The sequence below is a fragment of the Mchenga conophoros genome, linkage group LG14 (genome assembly GCF_057382185.1).
Source record: "Mchenga conophoros isolate Kocher_MC1m ecotype Shallow Benthic linkage group LG14, M_conophoros_male_GT1.1, whole genome shotgun sequence".
Classification (NCBI taxonomy): Eukaryota; Metazoa; Chordata; class Actinopteri; order Cichliformes; family Cichlidae; genus Mchenga; species Mchenga conophoros.
In genome coordinates this window covers 12,619,778-12,637,783 of record NC_140539.1, presented here as the reverse complement: position 1 = coordinate 12,637,783, position 18,006 = coordinate 12,619,778, and the positions used below count along the sequence as shown (strand labels likewise).

The 18,006-nt window shown below is 43.6% G+C and overlaps 1 protein-coding gene across 1 annotated transcript in view; it reads left to right on the top strand.

The window, feature by feature from the left end:
- Window positions 1–274: 274 nt before the first annotated feature.
- The window catches only part of clpb (ClpB family mitochondrial disaggregase), a 36,794-nt gene continuing 19,062 nt past the window's right edge, over window positions 275–18,006 (top strand). The window contains exons 1-5 of the mRNA XM_085245335.1: window positions 275–929; window positions 1,132–1,183; window positions 4,672–4,758; window positions 11,006–11,109; window positions 12,656–12,784. Coding sequence (XP_085101461.1) covers window positions 488–929; window positions 1,132–1,183; window positions 4,672–4,758; window positions 11,006–11,109; window positions 12,656–12,784 — 814 coding nt within the window. The 5' untranslated portion in view covers window positions 275–487. The remainder of the gene's footprint in view (window positions 930–1,131; window positions 1,184–4,671; window positions 4,759–11,005; window positions 11,110–12,655; window positions 12,785–18,006) is intronic.

The window sequence follows — 18,006 nt, the reverse complement described above, 5'->3', positions numbered from 1 at the left end:
TGTCAGTGCGCCCCAGGGCAGCTGTGGCTACAATGTAGCTGCCATCACCAGTGTGTGTGAATGTGTGTGTGAATGTGTGTGTGAATGGGTGGATGACTGATTGTAGTGTAAAGCGTTTTGGGGTCCTTAGGGACTGAGTACAGCGCTATACAAATACAGGCCATTTACCATTTAAAAGTCTCCCTGACTGTTACAACACCCATGTTTTAAAGCAAACGTACACCAACTGATGCATACTACGTCATAATCAATGACGTTCAAGTAAACGACATTTCCCAGAATGCGCCGCGGCTTCTAGTGACATCCACGCCACGACGAGCTGAAACGGTTATTTACGTCCCGATGTTACGAACTTGGTCCCCTGACCTGAGCTCTAACCACTGTTACACCTGAGTTAAGGCGCTGCCCCTAGTTTGTTGTCCTCCGGAGTCACCCCTGGACTGACGCCATAAGCCAGACCAGCTTGGTTTTCGGTGAGTCAATTGCTATGCTATCATCGGTTCCCACCAGGCTATTTGCGCGAAGGTCGCGCAGCCTGTCACCGTGCAGTCGCGTGCTTCAGACCAGCGCCAGCGGTGGCGCGTGCCAGGGCATCCGCGAGACTCCGGCGGAGGCCAAGCGCAACCCCATCGTGTCCACTTCCAGGGTCTCCAGGAGGGGGATTTTGGCTGAGGAGACTGCTGGAAACAGCGTGAAACCATCGATGCAGTACCACCACCTCGCCCCTAGATGGCTGTCCAACCTGGAGAATCGCCGCAGTTCCTGGGCGGCTCTGGCCAGCAGAGGTCGTAACAACAACCAGTACTGGGAGGAAAGCGGCGGAGACAGGGGAACAGGTGGAGGACCCATGCGGGCAGGAGTAGCCTCTGCCGGTGTCCTCTCTGCTGCGGCCGTGGCCTTCTGTCTGAAGAAAGACCCCGATAACAAAGGTAAGCTTATAATAAATTATAATCAGCTGACACTGATTAGAGACCGGCCGTTCATTAATTGTTTTTATAATATAGTAAATACTGATGGGACGATGTTATATGATATAAACTGGTCTGTAGAGTTAGTTTTAAACCCAGCTTGTTTTATTTAGTAAAATCTTTAGTGTAGTTAATGTTTTCTCTCTGCTTTTTCAATAACCAGATGATGCTCTTTTGGAAGCAGCAAGGACCAATAATGCTCAGGATGTAGCCAGGTAATACCCAAACATGAACACTTAAAAAAAAAAAAACATAGTTGCTTGTCTTCTTTTGTCTTGAGTTCAACGTAGGCATTGTGTTTTAAATGTACGCTAATATATGCTGGCTCTAGATATTTCACACACCTGTAAATGCTAGAATGGAGGTGGCGTTAGGACCACCTTTATTCTTCAACACACCCTGAACTCTCTTAGGCAGCTTTCTTGTAATGTCTTTAAGTAGTCTTCAGGATTAGTCCTCCCGGCTTCTTGAAGGACTCTTAAAGCTCTTCTTTGGATGTTTTTGCCTTTTTGCTGTGTTCTCTGTCAGCATGATCCCACGATGTTGAGCTCTGGGCTCAGGGGAGGCCAATGCAGCCTCATGTCAGAGCCTACTACACCAAGTTTTACAGATGGCTGTATACACTCACTGCTGTACATACTGATGAAGATTTGAACGAAAAATATTATATTTAGATTCATCACTCACTCACACATGCTGACGCTGATTTTTTTTTTCCAGTTCTTATGTAATTTTGCATAGCTGAGCCTTTTCTCCATGTTTCCCTTCCTTATGAATGGATTCTTGACAGCTGCACTTTCACTGAAATAATCAAACTGTGTTATCTTTTTATCTTTTTAAAGTGTTAAACTGCTTGTCTTAGGCCATGCCTTCACCTTATCTATATTGCTTTAAAACAACAAGCAGCCAGGACTAAATATTTACTAAATATTCATTATTTACTATATTTGCTATACTTTTGGCATGTGACCGAATGCATGGATGAGTGGTTTCCTACAAAAGAAATGTAAAAAAAAAAAAAAGTATCACTTATGACCTGAAATGTACTCTGGTTTGATTATTACACCCACGTGTAAGTCACAGATCATGTGCATAGGGCAGTTTCCAGAACATCCACGGTTAACTCCTGTTATGAAAGCACACCTGTAGTTGTTGTCCCATCAGTAACCAGCAGGTGGAAGAAGAGCTCCACCTCTCTGTGTGAAAGTCTTCCTCTTGAGGGAATATTTGCAGTGTGGATGTTTGGCACTAACTTATGCTTCCTCATATCTTCTTCTTTCCTGCTGTGACCCAGAAATCAATTTGCCATCATGGAAAGCAAACATGAAGAAAGAACTGCAGATGCATCCGATGTGAAAGTCTCATTCAGTGTTGCCACGTACCTCCAATGTGGCACACGGCTTGATGCTTCATAAACCCAAGAATTACTCATTTGGAAGCTTAATCTTCTCCTTCCTCACTTATATTATAATATTTCCCTCCGTCGCATCTTCAGTGGCATAAAATGCCAGTGAAGGAAACCGGGGAGGCAAGTTACTGTAATAAAAATGCCCTCGGACACTTAAGACTCCCTGCTTCCAGTGTGTCTTGCTCGTTTGTTTTTTTTCGCTGTGATTTTTAGGCTCTTTAAAAACGTGTTTCTCTGAGATTTGTTTTACTTCAGAATAATGTAAAACAGAAACATTAGAATAATATAAACACTTGCTCTGAACTTGATCCTAAACTTAGTCCTGGCAATGTCCTGCACACAGAGGGTTAGGTGGCAGAAATGGGTATGCTACATAAAAGAAGGTGCATGTATTAGAGCCAGACTTCTATAATGGCTCGTTCTCATCCATCTCATCGATGGTGTTACATTAACGGGGTACAGAAAGGAGTATCCGATAGATAAACCTGAACATTATTATGAGAATTTATTCTTCTTCAGATCAAATTCTTAGTCTTTAACCTTTTAGAGGCTGTTGCTGTTCAGATAGATGTGTTGTTGTATTGTGCCTATGTTAATCATAGTAATTCATGTGTTTCGGCTGTTGTTGAGTATTGGTCTTCAGGTCCATGTACTTGAGCGCATGCATACCTGTGTGTATCGATGCATGCCCCCATCTGCATGCTCGGGTTACCTGTACACATGTGGCAGATGGCGAAGGTGAGAGTGCAGCGAGACGGCCAGTTAGCAGGTCACAGATGTGTTAAGTGCTTTGGTCGACTCTTTAGAAGTGGTTGAGTGTCAGGGTGTGTCAGCTGAGAGGCAGCAGGGAAATGAAGAGCGTCCATTTTCACAGAATGGATGGTTAAGAACTTGGTAGCGTTTGGCATGATAGCAGTGTTTAAAATAATGCTTAATGCTTGTTGGTATGTTTAGCCGATATATATTCATGCATTCTTAGTTGGCACCATATGGCAACCATGTAGTGTTATTTTAAAAAAACAAAAACAGTGTGACGATCGAAAACTGATATTTATATTTGGTGCTAATGTTTTCTTTATGTTTCAATATAAATGATGTCAGGGCATGTTCAGCCATTTGTTGGGTAGGACATTAGAGAGAGAGAGCGCGCAGCGTGGCATGCAGTGCAGCTGTAGTTTGACTATTGTGGTTAAACATGGTTACAATATTTTTCACTTTTAAACTAGTTTTTTAAAGCCAGCGATACAAAGTGCTTTGGAAAATGTAGTTTGTTAACAAACTGGTGACGACAAATACCACGCCACACCCTGGACGCTATAGAAGGAACCAGAATCTGATGGTTGGTATGAAGCGGACACACAACCCTTCTTCCAGTAACAGAACTAAAACGGCAGAAAATCTCAGAAGCTGAAAGAAATTAACTTTAGGTGGCAAAACTCCAGTGAGGTGTGCATTCAAGGAATGTGGCAGCAATGTTTCAGTGTATGACTTCAGATTTGCCTGTTAAATTGGTAACAAAAACAACAACAACCCTTTAAATCATACTTGAAAGTAAACACTTTCAAGAACAGACCCAGTCCCATGTAGCTTATCACTTATATCAAATAAACCACTCTGCTTTTTCCATCCACTCTTGCTATGTCATTATTCTCATATCAAAGTCTTTGTATTTTTTCAAAGTCAAAGGAGCTTCTCAGTTTGTCCGAATTTAAAATGGGGAAAGAAAAGTTCAGCTGCAGCTCTTACGGCTTACCCTGATTGTGCATGCAGAGCAGGCAGTGAAAACGGAGACTGAGAGCATCAGTGTGAGTGCAGACCAGACTGAAGCCGCTGTGTTGACTGTAAACAGGGACTCTGTCTGCTCAGCACCAGAGACGACAGCCGGATCCCTTACATACGCTTATAAGGACTGCCTGATGTTATAGCCTCGGGCAGAAAACTCAACACACACCTGGCTTTAACGTGCAGATATATTAAGTGGTGCAGAAGGCTTTGGATAAAAGCAGGATATGTGCTGGATTTATTCTGGTGTGCCCCAAAAAAGAGACTATGCTTGCAGCAGCTTGCCTCCCATATTTCTTGTTTTGTAGATTTCATTTTGATCTGCATAATTTCCCCTAGGTGTGCATTACTTAATCTTACTTCTGTTCCTTCAGCATGGTACGTGCTTTAGAGAGAGAAAGAAAGAAAATGCTACAATATCGATTGCAGTACTACATGGAGCTTCTGCTACAGGCTGTTAACGGTGAGACTGAAGTAAAAATAAAACCACTTTCTGCTTCTTGTTCCCATCAGGCTGTTAAAAGAGGGGGTGGATCCGAATCATCGCCACCGTCTCGGCTGGACCGCTCTCATGGTGGCTGCTATGAATCGACAGCACAGGTCTGTGCGCGCCTGCTTCGCCGAACAAGTCGTGTTTTGAAACTTCTGAGGCGTTACATATGCAGCAGCGGGTTTGGTATCGCGCAGCTGCCGCATTAGTGCGAGCATATGCCATCCTCGTCCCTGCTTTGGTTGTTACAGTACGTCATCAGAAGTGCAAAGTGCAGCTTTCAGACTGACAGACGGTCTTTACCCGTTCCCCCATTTCTCTGTCCAACAAATTAAATTAGCCTCCTGGCCCCCAGAACACACAGAATACAGAGAGGGGCCGAGGTTGAGGCCAGGCCAAATCCAATTTACAGGCCCTTTTTTTCCTTCTCACTCGCTCTCTTTACCCGGTCTGTGTGGTCACTTTTTTGTTAATGCTTCTCACTCTTAAGGCCCTTTATGTGAAATCTGAATATTAAAATGTTTTCAGATGAGCTTACTTTCAGTCCTGTTCTTGCTTGCTTGCATTTTTTTTCTCCAAGTTTGAACTTGTGTCGCAACAAATTGAAACTTAACGAATAAATCTGTGATCACAAAGCTTAATTGGTTACAACTTTCAGTTTTATATTGATTTCCTTTTGCATTATATTAGCATGTTCGCTTATAAATCTTGAAGAAATTTATTGATCACGAGAGCGACAGAAAAGTAATTTGGCAGTAAAACGAGGGCACTATAATTGTTTTATCCTGATTGTCTTCTTTTTATAATCGTTTGAAGCCAAAATGCTAATTGAAATTAGAATTTGATGAATCACTCGGAGCTGATCAGAGATGAACACGGTCACATGATCCTTCAGCTGCGACTTTAACGTTGTGTATGTCGAGTGATCGTATCCATGGACCTTTTTATTTTTAATGATATGTGTCTGTCTGTGCGTGTGTGTCATGTGTTTTTTGGCTACGTGTGTGTGTGTGTGTGTGTGTGTGTGTGTGTGTGTGTGTGTGTTATGAGTGCTATAACTCAGCCAGACAGTGACACTCCTCTGTGTTTAATCCCGTCTTCCAGCCCCCCAGTGAGCAGTCACTGCTGCAGGGAAGACAGAACATCAGTTCACACACATCAGTCACAAACACACAACCGTCCACTCGTAGAAACACGTGCGCACACACGGGCGAGGAGACCGAGGGAGTTCATACCAAATATCTTACAGGCCAACTGCCTATTACTCAGCCACACACAACTTTATTTGCAGCCGTTAAGTGAAAACACAGGGAACATCACTCACGGACGCGGTGTAGCCTGTAGCGAGAGTGTCACCGTGGCTCTCGCTGTTGAATTATTCTGCCCGTCTCTCTCAAACAGTTGTGTTTATATTTTCCTGGGCCAAAAGTGATAATTGTGTTTCAAGAGGACATTTCAGTGGGAGCTGTTTCTAGATGTAGTGTCCACCAGGCAGGTCAAGGCGCGGCTGCGTGAGGGGAATCAGGGGTGGAGCAGAGGGGGGTGTGGGTGTGTAAGAATTAAGGGTGAGACATTTGTGGTGGTGGGTGGAGGGGGCGTGTGTTTGCTTAGCTTTGATGTAGGGCTAAATCAGGGATGCGCAGGGCCTGGCTCTCTGTTTGCACTCTTTAACACACAATGCCCATCTCCATCGCTCTTTCTCTCCCTCCATCCCTCCCTCACGGCATTCACGTGCACAATGAGCGCTCAGCCAAGTATAACGCCTGTTGACCGTTCCGACCTGTCGGCCGAGTGACTCGATGGGAGGGAGGGCGACGGAATCGAAGGGAAGAACAGGGGTGAAGGAACGGGAGAGAATAACCTGGCAGGGGAGAGAAGGCATTTAAGTGGGATTATAGATTTGAGACCAAGATTAGCTGGACTCAGCAGGGCCTAATGAAATATAATCATTTGGCCATCATGATCGTAATGGTAGGTAGTCGGGTTCAGATAACACATATGGGGTTTGTTATTAAGATCTCCTTACGCTGTCATATTACGACTGTATTCGCAAATAATATAATATAGTATTAAAATATAATTAATGGCACGTTTTCAGGATATTGCTCTATACTATACTCTATAACATTTTCATGTTACTATTTTCAATATGTGTACATACGTTCTTCTCTTGTGTTTTGGTAATAAAATAGCTGTAAATAAGAAGATTGCCATCTTCTTTTCTACTATGAAATGATTAAGTGGTTAAACCTGAAGTGGAAAACATAATACTTAAGTTGTTTTTAAAGTGAATAATAAGTCTCGGTAAATGCTTTAGATACCAGCCTCTAGAGTCCACTATTTCCTGACTAAATAATCATATCGTAAAGAATCGGGTACATTTAAAAAAGGAAAGAAAAAAAATTAGAGGTACAGTGAACCTTGCTTTCCAGCATCTTTCTGACCCCAGGTGGACACCGGGTGAGGTGGGGTGAGGTGAGGTCCAATGTCTGGGCCAGGTGGTCGCAGACATGGTTGGTCAGTTTGGCTCAGGTGTCTTTTATTGCACAACGGAGGTGGAAGTGTCTGCTTCCTGTCTTCCCTCCAGGGCCGGATTGGAAACTAACACCATCCCTCTGCGGAGACACCGATCACCTGCTGGTGAAGCAAGGCTACAGTTATAAATTTGTCAGCTCTAGAGTGTTGCATAGAGAGTAATGGGAAAGAAAAATGGTGTAGCATGGAGATGATGCCATAAATGGATTTTCAAGTGTCCGAGCAAGATGCCGACACCCTGTTTGCTTAAGGAGCAGAAAGGTAGTCATTAGCTCAAGGATCTCTGTAAAGGGGACAATAAAAAGATAACCTGGATGAATCCTTTATATTTGTTTGAGAAGAACACGAGCAATAAAACATCAGGATATAACCAGATGGCTCAGTCATACAGAAAGGTTTGGGGGCATAAAACATTTTTCTTGTTTTATCCACAATTATTACACAATTAAAATAATTCTGTAATAATTGTGGATATTATTTTTCTTTCTGTACATATTGGACTGTATCAGAAAGTCTGTAAACTGTAACTTTTTGTCCATTTCTGTTGAAAAGGGAGCTTAATCTAATTAATCTTAATTAACCACCTCTGGATGCCTTCAGTTAGGCCTCAAATTAGTGCTGCAACTCTCCTCCCAAATAAAGTTAGTCACTTGATCATCAGTTGATTAGTAAAACTATAAACTGTTTTTAAAAGCTCATTAGTTTTAGTACCGTCCTGTGTAATTAAATCTCCCTTTCTTTCATCTTTTTAGCTACTCTCCCTCCTTTCATCCAGTCCTCCTCCTCCTTTCTCCTCCTCTTCTTTGGAGTTTTCCTCCTTTTTTATCTCTCCGTGTTTACCTTTCTTATGCCATTAACTCTTTTCAGACCATCCCATTCCTTCAGTCAGTCCTGCCCAGCCTCGTGTGACCAACCTCAGTTTGAGTTTGTGCGTTTCTGTACGCGTCTCACAGGAAGCATCGACGTGTTTGTAGAAGTGCTTGCAAGGGTGAAGGGGAAACCCTCTGTGGGTCATACCCCACCCCTCCACAGTGATACAGTAACAATAGGGGATCCCACCCCCACCGACACCACCACCACCACCAACCCTTCCGATTGTCCTTTATACCCCCCTCAGCAAGGTCAGACACAAAGACCTGGCCAGAATGTTCTCAGCCTCGCTCTCCCATAGCAATGCACATGATGGAAAATAGACTTTCAACCTTTATGTTTTTAACTAAAAGGTTTGTAAATGTTTATATTCCATGCTGAATATTTGCATGCCTCTGCTTCTCAAATGATGTGCTCCTCTTACTTATATCTAATAGTGGGTTAAGTAAGCCTGCTGGTCAAATAAATATAGTGACTCGTGCTGTACTTCAGTCTGTTGTCAGAGATGCAGCCTTTTATATTTTAATCAATATCTGCTTCTAAATTTCTGCTAAATATATATATATTTTTAAAAACCTGTACTTTTGTTTATAATGCCACAAATAAATAAGATATTTAATTTCAACTGATCTTATATAAGAGTTAGTTTCACTCGTCCAGTCTCATTTTAAGAGCACAGGTTCTCCTAGCAGGGCTTCAGCCTGTTACATAGTCAGCTCCACCTCATCCTCCTATGAATGGTCATTTTACTCTATTTAAGCCCTTTCAGGCCACTGCCACAACCATTTAGCTGTAAGCGATCCATCTCTCCCTCCCAGGCCACATTACGTGGTCACAGGTTTAATGGCAGAAGCATCAGCAGCGTACCAGCAGGGTTCATGTTTCGGCCACCGCCTCTCTCTCTGTCTCCCTGTGTTCACCGACTAGCTGGCTAGTTTTTGTGTGTACATTTGTGCTCATCTGTGTCTCAATGTGAAAGCTACTGCTTGCCTTCACAGTGGACTAAGTGTGGGTTTATGCAATAGTGTGTCCTGCAGACAGGGAGACCTGAAACATCTGACGGGTCACAGTGAGTGGTGTTGCCGAGGTACTCCTGTTTGTTCTATAAGGCGGTACGCTCCAATGAAGGCCTACACACGAACACCCACCCGGTTACACTCCCCCAACGGTGCCGGAAATGGGGTCCGACCCCTGCCCCCTTCAGTGTGCACATATGTACATGTTACGAGGCCGACAAATGTGTAATGAAGGAGAGATAGAAGGAAGTGACTAGTGGGGTGTATCCACCATAACGAGACAGAATAGACTGGTGTGAATCAGGCGAAAGTGTCACAGGCAGTCGAGGAATTGGATATTTGCGCGTGATCTGTTTATGAACCGTGAGGAAACTTTGTGTAAAGGTCAAGGTTGTATTTGGTGACGCGACAGAAGCAGAGTAACAAAACATTTAATTAACAGATATTGTGGTCAGTGGCAAGTGTTGCAACTGCAGCAGCTGATAAGATATGTGTGCGGGCTTGTTAACATGTCATTGGTTACATGCGTGACGCTGCCGATTCAGAAACACTTTGACATCCACCAAATAAGAGGAAACATACAAGCTGCTGCAAAGCAATAAATACCGCTTCAAGGCAACGCTTGCACACTTTTTGGATGGAGCACGTCACAAGTGTGTTTCACATCCAGTGTGTGTGCTCGTCCTGTGATGCCACCTTGTGAGTCTGTATGTGCTGATGCAGATTTATCTCCACATGTTTTTAGCAAACAGAAAGATCTAATTCTAGTACATCACACACAGTGAGATGAAGGGCGTCCCACACTTCATGTAGAGGTAACTGTCTCTTTAATAGCTCTGAGAGTATCAGACCGTTCTTTGCCTTGTTCCTCCTCCTTTTTCCTCGTCTTTGTCCTCTTTCTCTTCTACTTCCTCCTTAAATGCCGCGTTCATCTCCTTCTCCACTGGCTGACTTCTTCTTCTCCACCTTCTCCTCCTCTGCCTCCCTTCTTTTTTTTTTTTTTTCTCTCCTCCTGTTCCAATTCTGTCTTTTCCTTCTTTTTGGTTCCTCCTCCTATATTGCCGCCTTCTTCTCCTTTTTGTTCTTCACCTTCTTCATCTCCTCTGGCTCCTTGTTCGTTGGCCGTGTCCTGCTCGACTTCCGCCTGCTTTTCCTCTCCCTTTTTTCCTCCCCCACCTTCTTCTTCTCTTCCTTTTGGCTTCCTCTCCTCATCCTGTACTCCCCCAGCCTTCTTCTCCTCCATTTCCTCTCCCACCTCCTTGTCCTCCTCCTCTGCCTCCTCCTCATTCTCCTTCTTCTCCTCCACACTTTAGGAGTCGTCACAGGATATCATCTGCCTCCATCTCACCCCGTCCCTTGCTCTCTTGTGTAACACCTACCATCCTCTACATGTCTTCCTCACTGCATCCACAAACCTCCTCTTTCCCTCCTTCCTGACAGCTCCATCTTCAACCTTTATTGGTACCAAATATAAAGTTAAAACACGTGACAATAATAAAATAAAAAAAACACCACACATTCTGACAGATGAATTTTATACACATCACTGACCCCCTAGTCTTTGTCTTGATTTAGGCACTACTTGCTTTGATTGTCCCAGATATTCCTATGAAAAAGAGACAATCCATAAAATCTATGAAAGTGTTGATCAGACATCTGAACCCAAAGGCGCATTATTACTCTTTGAGAAAGAGAGAGAGGGGGGGGGAGACTTCCCAAAGAAAGGAAAACCTATTTTAAAATTTGTCATCCTCCTAATGTGGAAATAATTATACGGACAACAACAAGCCAAGAAAAACTGGCATCCACCGCATGAACACTGAAATATTATGGTGTTAAAGCTCATCTGTGTGCATGTCTGCGTTTATTTAATACAAGGTTCTGGGTGTGCGGACGTGTTTTTAAACGTGTGCCTCTGTGTTTTGTTGCTTTTCAGCGTGGTGAAAGTCTTACTTGAAGCTGGTGCCGACCCAAATGCCGGTGATCACTTCAACAATGTTTACGACACATCACGGGAGAAAGGGATCCACTCACTGGAAGGTGAGGAGGGGGGTGGGAAACGGAGAGCAGAGTTGTTATATTACACATATGAACCCAAAGCGTGTAAACCAAGTATTATGAGTATAATTTGCATAAAAATTTGCATTTATGTACATGTTTGATTCTTTGCACATTATTTGTTTTATTTGTCCTCTGACGAGTGGTGTTTTTTTTCTTTTGTATTTTTTTTTATTTGCTTGTCTTCTGAGCTGTACAGTCTCTCACACACACACACACACACACACACACACACACACACACACACACACACACACACACACACACACACACACACTCTTTACCCCCCACCCCTCCAGTCTGTGTTGGGTTTCTGCAGACATATTTATATGGGATATGTATATTGCAGACATTTATATGGCTGTCAGGTTTGGGTCCGCGTGGGGCCGGCGTAGCGTGGGGAAGCGTTTCCCAGACGCACACTGATGGATGGGCTAGGGGGCCCTGTGCGACGCTTTATTGGGTTAGCTATGATTATCCCGCCTTGTCTCTCACACACACACACACGCGCGCGCACACACACTGCAGAGAGCTAGAGAAAAAGAGTGGGATAGATAGAGGGAGGGAAAGACTGATGAAGGAAGGGAGAAGGAAAAGAGGGATGCTCTGAAAAAAAGACGTCTAGAGATGGAGGAGAAGGAAGAAGATGCGGATGTTTGAGGGAGTGATGGAGAGAGGGAGGGATTGAAGGAAATGGGTAGGATGATGAGGGAGGGAGAGGAAGTCAGGAAATGGATGAGACAAAGTTACTGGGATAGAGAGAGCGGGGAGGGAGAAAGAGGGTGCAAGCGATGAAAGGAATTGATGGACACCAAGGAGGAGAGGAAGGAGGCGGGAAGAAAAAATAAAAATGGATGATGAAGGAGTGGCACGAGATGAGTGCTGTTATGAAAAAGAAGTAAGGAGAGAATGATAGAGTATCTCCATTATTAGTAAGGAGCAAAGCAAGAGAGACCCTAAAACACAACTCGCATTATTGCTATCGTGTCGGACAGTTAAGCTTAAATCTGCTCAAATGAACAACTATTCCAAAGCTGGAAACAAGAAAGATAATTTTATAAAAGCAATGTTGTCTTCGTCGCACTTTCTGGAGTCTTCCATTGTCTGTGGTTAGATTATAGGAAGCTCCCCCGGATTTCGATGCTGTAACGTTTAAAGCCAAAGTAGTTTGTTATTCATTGTAATATCTTTTTCAGGTCCAGGGAGTATACGGTGTTCAGCTTCATGTAATAACTATCCTATTTGCAGCTTTGAGGAATTAGTGCATTTCCTTAAATTCCTCTTAACTCTAAATTCACTAAGACTGTCTTTTCTTTCTTTTTTTTTTTTTTTAACTTTAATATTGGTGTAGAGAAGTATTTAAAATTAAAATTTAGCAGCAAATGAGTGATTTTCCCAGCAGACTTTTTGGTTTTGTTTTTATTTTATTGTATTTTGGGAGCCAACCTGTGCACGTTCTGCGCAGAAAAAGCAGCTTGTGGTTCTAATTGTTCTTCCTCCTCTGTCTCCTCGTGTCCGCTCTCTGCAGTCTTGGTGTCCAGAGAGGACGAGTTCAGCAGCAGGCTGAGCAGCAGGGCTGGTTTCCGTGGCTGCACAGCGCTTCACTACGCTACGCTGGCCGACGACCCACGCGCTGTACGCATGCTGCTTGAGGCTGGTACGTTACCGCTCCCGAATCATTACAACCGTCCCATCACTGCCCACGGGGGGCCTCAGAGTGTCAGCGTAAGAGAAGTAAAGGTGATGACAGATGCAGCAGCCTCCATGTGTTTTGCTTTGTTGCTTTGCAGTCTGATGCCTTACAGGTGCAATTTTTAATAGAGAATATCTTAGGTATTATTAAAGTCAAATAACTGCCAAGCTGTGTGGCAGTCTCCACCTTTATTTTATATACACTCCTCAATCCTGCGCACCCACTGTACAGTGGGCGGAGGATTTTAGTAGCTCTTACCTAGGTGAACTCAGTCTGCCTTTCCTGAGGCTACACTCTGTCAGCCTCTGCAAACACAGCTGACAGATGATAGTGTCCACTGGTGGGAGAAGTTTGAGTTGTTTGATCTCAGTTTGACAGTTTGCTTGTTTCGTCTTCTGTGGAGGTGATGTTTCCAGGCACATTGTAATATAATAGTTCCATATGTTAGCGTCTGCTGTTGCGGTGGCTAATGGGAATCTAAATGAATAAAGATGTTTGTAATCATACCTTTCAGTGGTCTTGATAAGTCAGGTCAAATGGCACTTTAATTATCTAAAGAGGCTTTTAAATGTAAATTTGCAAATTCTTACCTGAACTGTGACATTCTGTTACAGTTGGGATTGAGTGGAAAAAAACAAAACATTTTTTGGTTCCCTTTGTCCAACTAGACAAAATCTAAACGAGTCACTATCGTTAAAAGTAGGCGGGGCAGTTAATGTTTAATTTCATGACCAATTTTACCTTCCAAAAATGACTTAAGTGAGATAATTTGAATAAAATGATCATTGTAATAACTTTCTTTAACTGTAATCCAGATTCACTCCCTGCTGTGGGACGTTTTCTTTTTTTTAAATGTTTTTTTAATTTAGAATTATAAGTCAAGTTAAATGAAATGTACATCAAATGCACTATTTTTCAAAGGTTGATGAGTAGTAATGTTGACCAAATCATTTGTGGTGATGGCTGCCTTTTTGTTGTTAATGTAATTATGGTAATCTGATATTAAATGTATGTAAATAGTTAAATCGCAATTTCTCGTAGAAATACATAATGCAAGACCCTGAATATATGCAAGTTTGTTTACTGACAGCTTAATTCAAGAGTAACAGTCAGTTTAAGACCTTTTTACTTTGATTATTAAACAGAATAGTTCTCGTTCCGTCTTTAAAGCTAAAAGCAGTTTCACCTCCACCAGCTTTTCAGATATCATCACTTGAACGCATCCCCTGCGACTGATATAAACAGCATTACAAAACTCATTTGAAATTGATTACTTCTCTGCTTCCTTTGCCCCACCCCCCCGTTACACTCACACCTGCCGTTGACTCAGCGCCACTATTACACACACGCAGACCCTGGAGGCAGAGTATCCCCCCTCAGTTTCCAGGCGAGCAGCTCTTAAACAAGCTAGGCCTCGTTGAACTGTGACCTCCTCGCAGAACATGCCCTTGGGGTAGCTCCACAAGCACAGGAAGTGTGTGTGTGTGTGTGTGTGTGTGTGTGTGTGTGTGTGACCATGTATGTTAGTGCACTCAGGCCCCCATATGATTAATTAAAGTATTCATATATTCAAGTACGATTTCATCCATCTGATATTCTTGTTTCAGTGTGTGGATGCCTTTTTTCCCTCTTTTTCTTTTTTTAAACTTGCATTGGTGAGGTTGTTGTTTGTTGTCGTCTTTTAGGTCGATTAGGCTTTTAATCTAAAAACACTCCATTTTAGGATCACTCTACGCTCAGTGAAACGCAGATGCACAGGAGCTTGTATTAATGTCTTGTTTATGTTTATGATGGATGATGCATCTGAAGCTCTGTCAGCCTGTCTCTCCCGTCTCACCCCTGCCTCTGTAAGCACTCCGTATGCTTAAACAAATCACCTCAACTAACTCGATCAAATGTTCTGCAGACGCATTTTTGAATTAAAAAGGTAAGAAATTTCACGAAGCAGAGACATTTGTTTTAGGACAATTGGATTAAAGACGGGCTTGGTTGTCGCTCGCCCGGCTGGGCCTGTGCAGGGTTGGCGCCACCATCGCTGCCAATAGCATTTGTGGCATCACGCGCCCTCAATCACATGTTGCCGTGTATCTGTGATCCCGTGCAAATGTGAGTGTAATTAGTTTCTTGTGCATGTTTCATTGTTTTTCCTCCTCATACGAGCTTCCGGTATCCTTCTTTCCTTTAAGCCATTTTCCATTCGTAGCATCCTATCCATCTTTTTTTTTCTTTTTTACATCATCACAAAAAAAATCTTATGAACTGTCACAGCTTCAGGACATCTATGTGGATTTTGGTGTGTGTGTGTGTGTTCGCTATTTTGTGCGTCATCTTCCTTTCATGTATGTACACACTGAGCCTTGTTATTTCCCTTGTGTTTGTGTTCATCTGTGTAACTCTACTAGCTGTGGGTTTGCTCTTTTGGCCTTAGCCGGCCCTCCACTCACATCTCCATCCATCACAGTCTCCAGGCCCACCCTCAGGCTTCACTTCGCCACACAGTCCCTCACCCTACCTGCAGAGGCTCTCTAGTTTCTCCCCGTGCTCCACATCGGGCCTGTGGCCAGGGGCACTGAGTAATGGACAGCTCTGTAGGTGGTAAGAGGCCAGAGGAGATACACATGCTCGCAGATGCACACAAAGACACACACACACACACACACACACACACACACACACACGCATGCATAAAGACCAGCAGGGGCTCTCTCCCACCAGCTGCACTGAAAGAGAGGGAGGAGGAAATGGGAAAGAGGAGGGCACTCCTAATAGGCATAACTAAAGCACTCCTAATGAAGGGATCGTGTGTGTGTGTGTGTGTGTGTGTGTGTGTGTGTGACTGTTGTTAGTGTTGATCCTGTTATAAAGTGCTATGGCCCAGAGGGTTGGCCTGATATTAAAGCCCTAAATGATGCTATTTATTATGTCTGGTGTTGGCGCGTGTGTGTGGTACTTTATTGCTTTTCGGCCTCATGTTTTTTTTTTGGGGGGGGGAGGTTGTGGCGTATTGTCAGGATTGATGGCTTCTGAGCAGGTCACGAAATTTAGGGGTTTATCGATAATCATCACAGTGATTATTAGTCTCTGCGGCCAGTGCTCAGAGCAATAGAGCAACAATCACCTGTACTGATTACATAGTTTGTTTGCTTTTTTTTTTTTTTCTGTGTTCTGAAGAAAAAGTTCAGATGGGATTTCTTGTTCGTAGTGGGCCGTACAGCATCACAGTACAGAGTACTGAAGTTACTAATGTTGTTTTCTCTCATGAGTGTCAGTCAGTGTAGACCGAGCTTCTTATAAAGACTGAGACTGTTAAACACTGACTCATCACAAACCCATTTGACTCTCAGTGGCAGAAAGAAAATCAGAAGAAATCTATAAGAAGTGCAGCATTGTGTTCATTACTGTTGAAAGCTGAATTCATCTTTCACTTCATCAATTTTTAAAAATTTATTTCATTTCTGGTAAATATAGTTGGAGCTTGGTGATGTTTTACTAGGAGTAACCCTTGAAGCTCTTCTCTGAACTGAGTGGTTTCGGTCATGTTTTTTTTCAGGCCTGCTTATAGAACAAATGACTGTGTGTGCATCAGAAGTTAGTGACTGTGCTCTCTCCTACTCAGCAGCTACGCTTGGAAAAACCCAGAAACTCTTCTTGTAGTTGTCAAGTAACGTTTTTATTGAGTTGTGTGTGTATCTATACAGGGAGTGCAGAATTATTAGGCAAATGAGTATTTTGTCCACATCATCCTCTTCATGCATGTTGTCTTACTCCAAGCTGTATAGGCTCGAAAGCCTACTACCAATTAAGCATATTAGGTGATGTGCATCTCTGTAATGAGAAGGGGTGTGGTCTAATGACATCAACACCCTATATCAGGTGTGCATAATTATTAGGCAACGTCCTTTCCTTTGGCAAAATGGGTCAAAAGAAGGACTTGACAGGCTCAGAAAAGTCAAAAATAGTGAGATATCTTGCAGAGGGATGCAGCAGTCTCAAAATTGCAAAGCTTCTGAAGCGTGATCATCGAACAATCAAGCGTTTCATTCAAAATAGTCAACAGGGTCGCAAGAAGCGTGTGGAAAAACCAAGGCGCAAAATAACTGCCCATGAACTGAGAAAAGTCAAGCGTGCAGCTGCCAAGATGCCACTTGCCATCAGTTTGGCCATATTTCAGAGCTGCAACATCACTGGAGTGCCCAAAAGCACAAGGTGTGCAATACTCAGACACATGGCCAAGGTAAGAAAGGCTGAAAGACGACCACCACTGAACAAGACACACAAGCTGAAACGTCAAGACTGGGCCAAGAAATATCTCAAGACTGGTTTTTCTAAGGTTTTATGGACTGATGAAATGAGAGTGAGTCTTGATGGGCCAGACGGATGGGCCCGTGGCTGGATTGGTAAAGGGCAGAGAGCTCCAGTCCGACTCAGACGCCAGCAAGGTGGAGGTGGAGTACTGGTTTGGGCTGGTATCATCAAAGATGAGCTTGTGGGGCCTTTTCGGGTTGAGGATGGAGTCAAGCTCAACTCCCAGTCCTACTGCCAGTTTCTGGAAGACACCTTCTTCAAGCAGTGGTACAGGAAGAAGTGGTAAATGGCCTGCATTTGTATAGCGCTTTTCTAGTCCATAGGACCCCAAAGCGCTTTACACTACATTCAGTCATCCACCCATTCACACACTGGCGATAGCAAGCTACATTGTAGCCACAGCTGCCCTGGGGCGCACTGACAGAGGCGAGGCTGCCGGACACAGGCAGCCTCTGACCACCACCAGTAGGCAAACACGGGGTTAGTATCTTGCCCAAGGATATTTGGCATGCAGCCAGGATGCAGCCTGGGATCGAACCACCGACCTTCTGATTAGTGGCTGACCTGCTCTGCCACCTGAGCTACAGCATCCTTCAAGAAAAACATGATTTTCATGCAGGACAATGCTCCATCACACACGTCCAAGTACTCCACAGCGTGGCTGGCAAGAAAGGGTATAAAAGAAGAAAAACTAATGACATGGCCTCCTTGTTCACCTGATCTGAACCCCATTGAGAACCTGTGGTCCATCATCAAATGTGAGATTTACAAGGAGGGAAAACAGTACACCTCTCTAAACAGTGTCTGGGAGGCTGTGGTTGCTGCTGCACGCAATGTTGATGGTGAACAGATCAAAACACTGACAGAATCCATGGATGGCA